At 41.8% G+C, this 13,012-nt stretch overlaps 1 protein-coding gene across 11 annotated transcripts in view; it reads right to left on the bottom strand.

Moving 5' to 3' along the window:
• LOC130281734 (basic salivary proline-rich protein 2-like) overlaps positions 1 to 12,243 on the bottom strand; it is a 41,442-nt gene extending 29,199 nt beyond the window's left edge. For 3 of the 11 annotated variants that reach the window (XM_056529309.1, XM_056529308.1, XM_056529307.1), the window contains exon 1: positions 11,233 to 12,232. Coding sequence is in view for 2 of the 11 variants with exons in the window: in XM_056529300.1 (XP_056385275.1) it covers positions 11,484 to 11,520 (37 nt within the window). In the remaining 9 variants the exon portion in view is untranslated. Of the gene's footprint in view, positions 1 to 11,232 lie in introns of all 11 variants that reach the window. The other 8 variants (XM_056529299.1, XM_056529298.1, XM_056529305.1 and 5 more) reach the window with 6 other exon arrangements.
• Between the last annotated feature and the right edge of the window lie 769 nt (positions 12,244 to 13,012).

Raw genomic sequence — 13,012 nt, forward strand, 5'->3', positions numbered from 1 at the left:
CTTCAATCTTATTCAGGGTATGCCCTCTTAAAGGTGTACCCTCCGATGGCGGCCTGGGTACAACTCTGCCGCATGTTAGGTGTAGTAGGTATATATTTGTTTCCTCGGATACAGGTTTAGGTGAGTGGTGATATATGTGGTTTGTCGGTTTAATTAGGTAGGCTACGTTTCCATACGCACTGGAAGGCCTTGACCATAAATATAAATATATATATATATATATATATATAATAGTTTTTTCCTGGATAACCCCATTAAAAGGCTCACAGAGGTATTGGAAGACAATGGATTTTTCCAAGCATTTCAAAAATGATCTCTTCATGGGAGTAGCAACAGGTTTGGTGACGGTGCCACAAAATAGTGAAGAAGAAATCACTTTTATAAACAATACATTTTGAAAGCTGAAAATACCGTCAAGTGTTGCAAAATAGTGAAGGAGAAATAGCTTTTTTAATTTTAAAATGTTGAAAAAATTATCCCTTTTTTGGGATCATGATCGGCTGTGTATGTGTAAGCCTGGCTGGTAGTAACAGTATATGTCTTTAGTGATGATTGCCCCCAGGTTGGAATATCTGATGTAAAAAATGTTGTCATCAACATGTACTCTACCGTGAAGATGCTGCTTCTGCTCCTGTCTCTTGCAGGGGTAGTGCAGTCAGAGGGAGTGGAAAGTTGACTCAGTGTGGAGCAGAGAACGGACCCTCACTTGTCAGATGTTTGCTTTTGAAAAGTTGAGGCAAGCTGGCTGTCTAGCTTGTCCCTATAAAATCTAATTTAGGGTAGGGTCAGATGTAATGGCTCCACAGAATATTTTACACTGCGGATGCACTGATGACCAACCCTGTAGTGTGCTGCCTGCTTTGTCTGCTCGAAGCAGCAATCCACCACTACGAGCAGTAATGAAAAAGAGAAGGAGCGCTCCCTGTGCGTTATCGGTGGCGGTAACAACCGTAGTGTAGACTCATAAGAAACTTGCTCACCTGTGCTAGTTGTGCAGAGAAGGCACAACACTTGGAGGAGCGAAGGTAAGGAGGAGACTGCAGCCACTTCCCACGCTGACAAGCAGACGTGAAGTAACTGGAAATAGGAGGGAGCAGGTTGGAAACGGAAGCTGGATCGCGCTGTCACAGAGAAGGTAGGCCATGGCTTATAGGATAAGGTGCTTTATTCTTCAAAAAATGTATGGCGTTTCAAAACCATCCAGTTTGATGAAAAAAACGGATGGTTTTGAAACGTGTTGCATTTTTTGAAGAATAAAGCACCTTATCCTATAAGCCTTGGCTTACCTCCTCTGTGACAGCGCGATCCAGCTTCCGTTTCCAACCTGCTCCTTCCTATTTCCAACCACTACGAGCAAACACACAGGGACATGCGAATCGCTGCACACATGCGCAGTGTACACAGACATTGCAGCCGATCTCAGCCTAGCTCAGGGACAGGGCGAGTGACCACAATGTCTGTGAGTACACTGCGTGTGTGCACTGTTGCTCATAGTTCTCTGTGTGTCTGCTCGTAGCGGTGAAATAATGCTACCAGCTGACAAAGCAGGCACAGCAGGCGGCACACTATAGGGTCGGTCATCAGCGCATCTACAGTGTAAAATACGCTGTGGATCTGTGATGTGTGACCCTACCTGTAGCCTGAAAAAAAAAATCCATTCCTACTTTATACCGATGGTCTAAGGCTTTAGCTATCTAGTACTTTTTTCTTCATACACACAATACACCTATCGGTTTATGCAGATAGTGGTGAATTAGTGGTAGCTGTATACAGGCCTTTTGATCGTTCCATGTGGTTACGTAGAGTTGAAATTCCTAAACTCAGGCCCTGACCAAGCCTTACTTTCTGTTTGCAGAGTTGCAACTGGATTGGTGTCTCAAAATAGTAAAGAAGAAATTGTTTTTATAAACACTGGAAAAATTGTCAAAACTTCTTACTTTTTGGAACTTGCAACAGGTTTTGAATCTAGCAATTGAAGAAGACGCAATGGCTTTTTCCAAGAGTTCCAAAAATGATCCTCTTTGGGAGCTGCAACAGGTTTTGTGGCTGGCAAGTGAGAAAGACACAATGGATTTTTTTTTATTTCAGCTGGATTATCTCGAATCAGGGAGGAGGGGGGAGGACAAAAAACCCTTTACTTGAACCAGTATTTCAGACCTACACATACTTTCAAAGACTAGTAGTGGATAAATATGAAAATAGACAATAACCCATATTTTTTTTTTCCATTGATTTATAAAAAAATAAAAATAAAAAATAAAAAAGCTACCATGGCAATACCAATTAGATCTAGTGAAAGAATAAAAAACAACCAAAACATTAACCTACAAGAAAAATTGTCAAGATTGTGAGAGATATGAAAGATCATAGACATGAAAAGTGGTCCCCCTATGGTAGAAGTAGAAGGAAATCTGTTGGACCTTTAATCTAGGCCATAGTGTCTGGTAGGCCATATCATTTGTGCCATCATTCATAAATGAAGGAGCCTGATCACGGACTGAAAAGTCAGGGGGGGCTGACTGCTGGGACCCCCCGCGATCTCCTGCACAGCATCCCAGCTCTCCCCGTGAACAGAGCTGTGTCGACCCCTGCACAAGGCGGTTGCCAACATACCCCCTCTATGCATCTTTATAGAAGAGCTGGAGATACAGCTTACGTGTATCTCCGGCTCTCCTATAGTAAAATTTGGAGGGGTGTGTGGTGTGGGAGATTGCACGAGAAGAGCAGACCCCCCCCCCCGCGATCGGACACTTATTCCATATCCTTTGGATAGGGGATAAATTGTCCTGCACCACAGTACTCCTTTAAGTTCTATTTATGCCATCCTTGGTGACAGGCTGGAGATGATTTTTCATTCATTTATTTATTTATTAATTATAATTTTTTGGGGGGAGGACACAATAACTTCAATGATTTTTCATGTGTTTTACACACTTTTCCACTAAAGGGTGGGGCTTCTGTAAAAGGGGGTACGCCACATATGTACTAAAAAAAAAAAAATTAAAAAAAATAAACCAGCTTACAGAAGGTGCATATTAAAACCAGACAGTCTGAAGATGCACTGGATTTTGAAACCGCCAGCATCACTTTTAAAAATCTGGGGCATTTCTACAAAGTCTAGTCTAAGCTAAAACTTCCATACTGTTTTTAGTTATTCTCTCCTCATTTTAGTGTCTTTCAGGCATGAGATAATATTATGATGTCTCGTGGTGAGTTTGTAGGGACATTAATGGACCTTGACTTCTGCTTCTACAGTCAGTTAGACTTCTGTCTTACAAGGCTTCTTGTGGACAGAGAGTCTGGATCAGTGCTTCCCAACCAGGGTGCCTCCAGATGTTGCAAAACTACAACTACCAGAATGCCCGGACAGCCGGAGTCTGTCCATGCATGCTGGGAATTGTAGTTTTGCAACAGCTGGAAGGGAAACACTGGTCCACATTATGACAATTGTTAGTTGAAGAAGAAGCATTCAGTTATTTGAGGACTGTGGCATATCATGTTTTGTGTCTGTTGCATGGTAATAGAAATACAGAAAGTAAAAATAGAAAAATCACCTAGAATGTTGTTTCGAAGTAGTATGAAAAAGTCAGGTCATGTTAACAGATAGCTTTGCCACTGCCTTAATAAATTCTGTCAGCCACCGAAATAGCAGTATTTAAAAAAAATAGAATTATCTGAGCCTGTCCCAACCTAGATTAGCCAGAATAATTTTGGAGTATGAAGTTAGTAACAGATAATTAAAGTTTTAGAGCCCTCTAGTGGTTTGTATGTGTAATTTAGAAGATTCAAAGAAGTGGGAGCTGTAGACCACAGTTTCTGAACCAGGGTGCCTTCAGCCGTTGCAAAACTACAACTCTCAGTAAGCCCGGACAGCCAAAGTTTAACCCCTTAAATGGACACTCTCATTAAAACAAATTTTTGCTATTGCACTTCTTAAGGTAAATAAAAACTATTTCAAATATACTTTGTTTAAAAAAAAAAATAAAATAAAAAAAGGAAGTTTTCTATGTTTTATTTGTGCCTAAAAAAGCTCAAGAGCACATTTTCCCCCATCTCATACACAGACTTTGGACCGAAGTCCAAACACAGAAGTGCAGCCTGGAGTGCTGAGGGGGGGGGGGGTGTCCAACCAATAGCATATGGCAGTTAAGTGTGAGAGGAGCTCATGATTGGATGAGGATGGACACCCCCCCCTCAGCACTCCAGGCTGCACTTTCTGTATTTGGACTTCGGTCCAAAGTCTGTGTATGAGATGGGGGAAAATGTGCTCTTGAGCTTTTTTAAGCATAAATAAAGCATAGAAAACATTAATTTTTTTAAACAAAGTATATTAGAAATGTTTTATTTACCATAAGGAGTGCAATAGCAAAAACATTTTTTAAAGGGGTACTCCCGTTGGAAAACTTTTTTTTTTAAATCAACTAGTGCCATAAAGTTAAACAGGTTTGCAAATTACTTCTATTTTGAGAACTGTCCAGAGTAGGAGAAAATCCCCATAGCAATATGCTATTCTGGACAGTTCCTAAAATGGACAGAGATGTCAGCATAGAGCCCTGTGCTCATGATGTCAACAGAGAACTCTGTGTTCCGAAAAGAAAACAATTTCCTCTGTAGTATACAGACCTTAACCTCTTCAGGACATAGGGCGTATGGATACGCCCTGAATCCCGAGTCCTTAAGGACCAAGGGCGTATCCATACGCCCGTGGGAATTCCGACCTCCACCGCTAGCCGGTTGGGGACCGGAGCCGGATGCCTGCTGAAATCGTTCAGCAGGCATCCCGGCATATCGCCCAGGGGGGTCATTATGCCCCCCCATGTCGGCGATCGCCGCAGATCGCTGGACAATTCAGTCCAGCGATCTGTGGCGATTCCGGGTCAATCGGGTCTCCAGTGACCCGGTGACCCGGAATTACTGGGTGTTCGGGGCCGTCTCTGACGGCCCCGAACAGCCAGAGCCTGCAGGGGTGAGGTGGCACTGGTGCCACCTCACGATCGCCCTGATTCGTCGGCCGGATTACCGGCCGACCAATTAGGGCGCCTGCTGCGGGTGTCACTCCCGCACCCGCTCCGCCCCTCTTCCGGAGGACGTGAGCGGGTGCGGGACGTGCACCCCGGGTGCTGGGGACCCCGATCCCCGGCGCCCCTGTTGGGATCGGGGCCCCAGGAGCAGCTGCGGCGGCGGGACTGACCTGCAGCGTCTGGATCGTTGGAGGTGAGTGACAGCCTCCTGCTGTTGCTTAGCAACAGCTCCCAGCATGCAAAAAGGGCATGCTGGGAGCTGTAGTTATGCAACAGCAGGAGGCAGACCACCACAACTCCCAGCATTCCCTTATGGGCATGCTGGGACTTATGGGTTTGCAACAGCTGGAGGCACATTCTTTCTATGGAAAAGTGTACCTTCAGCTGTTGTCTAACTACAACTCCCAGCTTGCTCAAACAGCTAAAGTGCATGCTGGGAGTTGTAGTGGTGCATCTGCTGGTTGCATAACTACAACTCCCAGCATGCCCGTTGGCTGTCGGTGACTGCTGAGAGTTGTAGTTTTGCAACAGCTGAAGGCACACTGGTTGTGAAACTCAGAGTTTTTTTTTACCTAACTCAGTGTTTCACGACCGGTGTGCCTCCAGCTGTTGCAAACTACAACTCTCAGCAGTCACCGTACACCATGCACCGTACATGCTGGGAGTTGTAGTTTTGCAACAGCTGGAGGCACACTGGTTGTGAAACACTGAGTTAGGTCACAAACTCAGTGATACATAACCAGTGTGCCTACAGTTGTTGCAAAACTGCAACTCTCAGCAGTCACCGACAGCCAACGGGCATGCTGGGAGTTGTAGTTATGCAACAGCTGGATGTCTTCCCCCCCCCCCCCAATGTGAACGTACAGGGTACACTCACATGGGCGGAGGATTACAGTAAGTATCTGGCTGCAAATTTGAGCTGCCGCAAACTTTCTGCTGCAGCTCAAATTGCCAGCGAGAAACTACTGTGAACCCCCGCCCGTGCGACTGTACCCTCTAAAAACACTACACTAACACAAAAAATAAAATAAAAAGTAAAAAACACTACATATACACATACCCCTACACAGCCCCCCTCCCCTCCCCAATAAAAATGAAAAACGTCTGGTACGCCACTGTTTCCAGAATGGAGCCTCCAGCTGTTGCAAAACAACTCCCAGTATTGTCAGACAGCCGTTGACTGTCCAGGCATGCTGGGAGTTTTGCAACAGCTGGAGGCACCCTGTTTGGGAATCACTGGCGTAGAATACCCCTATGTCCACCCCTATGCAATCCCTAATTTAGGCCTCAAATGCACATGGCGCTCTCACTTTGGAGCCCTGTCGTATTTCAAGGCAACAGTTTAGGGTCACATATGGGGTATCGCCGTACTCGGGAGAAATTGGGCTTCAAATTTTGGGGGGTATTTTCTGCTTTTACCCTTTTTAAAAATGTAAAATGTTTGGGAAAACAAGCATTTTAGGTAAAAAAAAAATTTTTTTTTTACATATGCAAAAGTCATGAAACACCTGTGGGGTATAAAGGTTCACTTAACCCCTTGTTACGTTCCCCGAGGGGTCTAGTTTCCAAAATGGTATGCCATGTGGTTTTTTTTTGCTATCCTGGCACCATAGGGGCTTCCTAAATGCGGCATGCCCCCAGAGAAAAATTTGCGTTCAAAAAGCCAAATGTGACTCCTTCTCTTCTGAGACCTGTAGTGCGCCAGCAGAGCACTTTTCACCCCCATATGGGGTGTTTTCTGAATCGGGAGAAATTGGGCTTCAAATTTATAGGGGTATTTTCTGCTATTACCCTTTTTAAAAATAAAATTTTTTTGGGAAAACAAGCATTTTAGGTAAATTTTTTTTTTTTACATTTGCAAAAGTCGAGAAACACCTGTGGGGTATTAAGGTTCACTTTATCCCATGTTACATTCCCCGAGGGGTCTAGTTTCCAAAATGGTATGCCATGTGTTTTTTTTTTGCTGTTCTGGCACCATAAGGGCTTCCTAAAGGTAACATGCCCCCCAAAAACCATTTCAGAAAAACGTACTCTCCAAAATCCCCTTGTCGCTCCTTCCCTTCTGAGCCCTCTACTACGCCCGCCGAACACTTTACATAGACATATGAGGTATGTGCTTACTCGAGAGAAATTGGGCTACAAATACAAGTAAAAATGTTGTCCTTTTACCCCTTGTAAAAATTCTAAAATTGGGTCTACAAGAACATGTGAGTGTAAAAAATGAAGATTGTGAATTTTCTCCTTCACTTTGCTGCTATTCGTGTGAAACACCTAAAGGGTTAAAACGCTGACTGAATGTCATTTTGAATACTTTGGGGGGTGTAGTTTTTATAATGGGGTCATTTATGGGGTATTTCTAATATGAAGACCCTTCAAATCCACTTCAAACCTGAACTGGTCCCTGAAAAATACTGAGTTTGAAAATTTTGTGAAAAATCGGAAAATTGCTGCTGACCGTTGAAGCCCTCTGGTGTCTTCCAAAAGTAAAAACACGTCAATTTTATGATGCAAACATAAAGTAGACATATTGTATATGTGAACCAAAAAAAATGTATTCGTAATATCCATTTTCCTTACAAGCAGAGAGCTTCAAAGTTAGAAAAATGCTAAATTTTCAAATTTTTCATCAAATTTACGGATTTTTCACCAAGAAAGGATGCAAGTATCGACAAAAATTTACCACTATGTTAAAGTAGAATATGTCACGAAAAAACAATCTCTGAATCAGAATGATAACTAAAAGCATTCCAGAGTTATTAATGTTTAAAGTGACAGTGGTCAGATGTTCAAAAAACGCTCCGGTCCTTAAGGCCAAAATGGGCTCCGTCCTGAAGGGGTTAAAAAGTACTGGAAAGATTAAGATTTTTTAATAGAAGTAATTAACAAATCTGTTTAACTTTCTGGCACCAGTTGATTTAAGAAAAAAAAAAATTTTTCCACGGGAGTACCCCTTTAATGAGAGTTACCTTTTAGGGACACAGCCCATTTTGGCCTGGAGGATACAGGAAATTCTCGTTTTGCAACTTTTGGAAGGGGGGGGGGGTTACACAGTGCAGTTTATGGTAAAAAATGACATCTTATATTTATTCTGTAGGCCAACGCAATTAAAATAATATGCAATTTATATCATTTTTCTGTCATTGAACTACTTAAAAAAAAAGTTTAACATTTTTTCAACAAAATCATTAAGCATCAAACTTTCCTCTTCTGGCCCCTATAGCATTTTTATTTTTCCTTATATGGGGTTATATGGAGGGATCTGTAGTTTATATAGGTACTATTTTTGTTTTAATGGGATTTTTTTTATTGTCTTTTATTTTATTTTTTTTCCTGATGTCTGATGGGACAGAAAATCAGCATTTTGCATTATGCATGCAGTGATACCAAATATGTGGCACAATAAAGAACTAACCTGTCATATGGACTGTTGCCTGCATCTGTCCAAGGAGTAAAAGCGCCGTATGGTAATTCCTGTTTTCCTGGATTTTATCCACCACTTTTCATTGCCCATCCAGCGACCGAGAGGAACCTGGAAAGGAAACCGTGGCTGCTGACCTCCATTTCTTCCTGCAAGTCTATATGCCTGCTGAGGTGTTGTGCTCTTAGCACAACACGATGTGGTAAGCCTTCAATTTTTGTGCACATTGAAGCCACTCTGCTATACCGTCCACACTAGGAGCGCACCTTGTTGTTTTTTGTCTTTTTCACATTTTAGCTTATTGGACATGGTCGCCTGAGGAGACTGAGCTAGTCTTGATGTAAGATCTAATACTTTTGACACTGTGATCAGCATCGATCACAGTGTCTAAAGGGTTAAAGGGATATTCCAGGATTCAATTTTTTTGACTATTCTACAGGGGCTGTAAAGTTAGTGTAGTTCATAATATAGTGTCTGTACCTGTGCGTGATGGTTTTCTCGCAATTCTCATGTGATTTTGACCCCAATATTTATTTTTAACAGCATACAAAATCACTATTGTCTCAGATTTTTCCCAGGTTACAATGTGGCCGAGACCTGACTCACTAGTCAGCTGATGGCAGGGAGCCTGTCTGCTTCAATGGGTGGAGGGATCACTTGGTGGGAGAGAGATCAATCTGCAACTAATGAAACAGCTGTAGGCACCATGATTGAAAACCTCAGGTCTTTTGAATGGATGCAGCTCATTTATGTTTCAATGGGTGGAATGGCTGATGTGTGGGAGGGAGGAAAATGGAATTATGGGATTTGTAGGCAAAAGAAGAAAACTCAAAGGAAATACCAGTTCACAAAAAGCTAGCCACAGTGTTATGGTGATCTCACAGCTAGTCTTGAGCGGCATAGGCCATATTTGAATTCGCGATATTTCGCGAATATATGGACGAATATTCGTCATATATTCGCTACATTTGCATATTCGTAATATTCAAATTTGCATAAACGAAAATTCGGATGTGAGAAAATTAGCATATGCGAAAATAAGCATAAGCGAAAATTCGCATATGCGAAAATTAGCATATGCATATTTTGAAAATTCGCACACCAGTCTCACACAGTTGTATTAGAGCCTTCTTTACACCACACAAGCTGGAAGCAGAGAGGGATGATCACTGTGATGTGTACTGTGAAAAAAAAAAACGAATATTCCTAATTACGAATATATAGTGCTATATTCGCGAATAAAATTTGCATTGCGAATATTCGCAAGCAACACTACTCACAACACAGTCTGCCAGGTACATACTAAAATCACCTTATGGTTGATAGCCCCTTAAATGATGAGCACTGATAGTAGCCAACACTCACTGCTATGAAGCGAGCGCACCTCATGCAATCTGACTGATTTCTATGGGCATCTGTTTCACTTTTGCTCTTCATATGTTTTGATAAATCTCCTCAATATTTTTTTATTAGACCAGACAGACTAATATTTTGTCACATTAGTAACAGTGACTCATGCTGTATGAAAATCTAACGCATGTTACACTGTGTGCTCAGTCTATACCACTTCGGAGGTGGAATGAGGTGGCACCATTTTTTTTTTTTTTTTTTGGTGCATACTTTGGTTTCTTGTTGCAAAATTTGGTGCAATTTAAACCACATTCCCTTACAGATACCAGACCCCACAAAAAAAAAAAAAAAAAAAAAAAAAAAACATTGCAGAGAAGGCAAAATTTTTGTGAAAACATGTGGTGCATAAGGCAAATTCAGTTTGGAATATTCCTCCCTATGTAATTCCTAAGACTGGGGTCACACAGCAAAAAATTCGCTTATTTTAAAACACATACCGATTATCCTGGAAAATGCGGCCACAATCAGTGTAAATGTGGCACAAAATAAAACGGCCACGTTTTATGGGAAAATTGACATGTCAACTTAAACTTAAATACATGTCAAAACTCTCCGCTCTGTGAACCCAGCCTAACATTTTTGTATGTCTCTTCAGTTACTAAAAATGACTTCCTGTCCCAGAAGACAGGTTTAACGTCTTGTCCACTAGGTGGCTCCCTTCCCTACAATCTACAATCTGTCGCTAATAGATTTGAGTGAGCTTTTGATAAGTTTGGCTTAATTGGCTTGCAGAACTTTTCAAAAAAGTTTGGATTGCAGTGAACAAGTTCTAAGCAAACAGCAATGAAATAAGCCTCAAAAAGTGCATAAAGCATCCTTTTTTGTTGCAACAGGATTGGTGAAAACTGCTCAAGTATTAGCAAAATAAATCACAAAACCTCAGATAACCAGGAAAAACCTGGATGACGGGTTGAAAAAAACCCCTAGATACAAAAAAACTCCCCTCCCGAAGTATAATATTGTAAAACTTAACTTTTAATATAAAATACATTAAAACAGTTCCTAAACAGTGCATTAAAAATGCAACAATGGGGGGAGTGGCCAGAAGTCGATGGAGTGAGACATGCCTGAGGCGAGCTCCATCTCCACTCTCCATCTCTGAAAAGCAGTTTTTGCCTGTAAAATGCCATAATATACCACTTAACTGACTCATCCTATTTCACCCAACCTCTGGGAACAGATATAAATCTTCATAGGCGGCTCTGCGGAGAAATATCAGACCTGCAGTACTAGTGCACGCTGAGGAGTGCCTCCAGCTGTTGAGCGGTGGGCTGTCAGGAGCGCTCTCCTCCTCCGGTTTTATAAATCACGACATCTATGAAAGTTTCTCCTGCCTACCCGGCGCCTGAAGGAGGAAACAACAAAGAAGACTGACTCACTCACCAAACTTGGAGCCCCGCAACTCTTGCCTGCCGGCAGACTCTGCAACAGCGGCCTCTCTGTGGGAGACTCATGCACGAGGGGCTCCCGCTCCGTCAGATGGGAGAATATCCTCCACACACCATACAGACTCCCTTCTAAACATTGAGTAGCTTCCTCCCTGTACTAAAAGCCACTCTTTCATATGGATCCCTTGCCCAGGGACGTTAAAAGGACTTAGATCATCCCCAGGAACGGTTAACAAAACTACCCACCATAACAGGGGTAACGGAGATACTTCCGGACCGCCATCTTGCCACATTAATCTCCACTTTGCTCTCCCACGTCTTCCCTCACCATCATAGCACGGTGGGGACACTGCATCGTTTTTGGGACAGACATTGGAGCTCTATAGTAAAGAGCCTCTGACCAAACTCATTGTTATACCTCTTTCTTACTTACCTGTGCAATGAAGAAATATAGAAAATAATCTGCACAGGAGTTAACCCCTTTATGCCTGCTATGTACAGTATAGTAAATCTGTTACCGGAAGCTCATTTCTCTTGATTTTGTAATATAATCAGTTTGCTAGCTTCTGAACACATTACAGACTTCTGCTTTACTCTGTATTGAGATTTAATGTACCATAATACCTGACTGCAGATATGGACTTGTAACTGTGGTTATTCCTAACTACACCTGTTTTTTCGATTACCTCTATAATCCCTTCTGAAAAGAGAAGTTTGCCATTGGAAGTCTATACCTGGGAATTGTCTCAGTTATATCTATTATATCCTACACTATTCTTTCTCTATTAGCAGTCCAATACACTAAATTAGAAAGTAAGCTTTGAGTGACACCTACTGGTCAAATAATTCTCCCCCTTGCTGCATATTGGGACTTAAAGGAGTATTCCAGGAAAAAACTTTTTTTTTATATATATCAACTGGCTCCAGAAAGTTAAACAGATTTGTAATTTACTGCTATTAAAAAATCTTAATCCTTTCAGTACTTATGAGCTTCTGAAGTTAAGGTTGTTCTTTTCTGTCTAAGTCCTCTCTGATTACACCTGTCTCGGGAAACGCCCAGTTTAGAAGCAAATCCCCATAGCAAACCTCTTCTAAACTGGGCGTTTCCCGCGACAGGTTTCATCAGAGAGTACATAGACAGAAAAACACAACCTTAACTTCAGAAGCTCATAAGTACTTAAAGGATTAAGATTTTTTAATAGAAGTCATTTACAAATCTGTTTAACTTTCTGGAGTCAGTTGATATATATAAAAAAAAGTTTTTTCCTGGAATACCCCTTTAATATACCATTACATCTTACCACCTTCATGGGCCTATGTTCATGGGAGGCCTGAGACGATCTAAATGTAACTTTAAGACATCAAAACCTCTCCAGATAAATTACCATACTGCCAACAACCATCGCATAACAACTGAAGACTAAGCAGTGCTCTCAATTACAAATCAGAAGCGTCCCTTCATCTCCAACTTGTACTTTACAGACAAACTCTTCCCTACACCCTTTTAGATCAGACTTTCCTCCTTCTGGAACACCAGCCAGGAGCCAATCTTAATGTCTTACTTAGATGTGGATGACCATTCCCAATATGAGACATTTGGGAGTAAAGATACGGAAATACTTAAGTCCCATCCACCAAATACTCCACAAACCAAAAAAACCTGTGATCCAACATTGAACCCAAAAGAACAAAGAGTCCCCAGAGAGACAATCCTGCAAGCTAAAAGGTCACTCTAAGCTTCAATTAATTGGGACATGGATCCCCTTGGTACCCCA

Source organism: Hyla sarda, chromosome 7 (assembly GCF_029499605.1).
Source record: "Hyla sarda isolate aHylSar1 chromosome 7, aHylSar1.hap1, whole genome shotgun sequence".
In the NCBI taxonomy this organism is placed as follows: Eukaryota; Metazoa; Chordata; class Amphibia; order Anura; family Hylidae; genus Hyla; species Hyla sarda.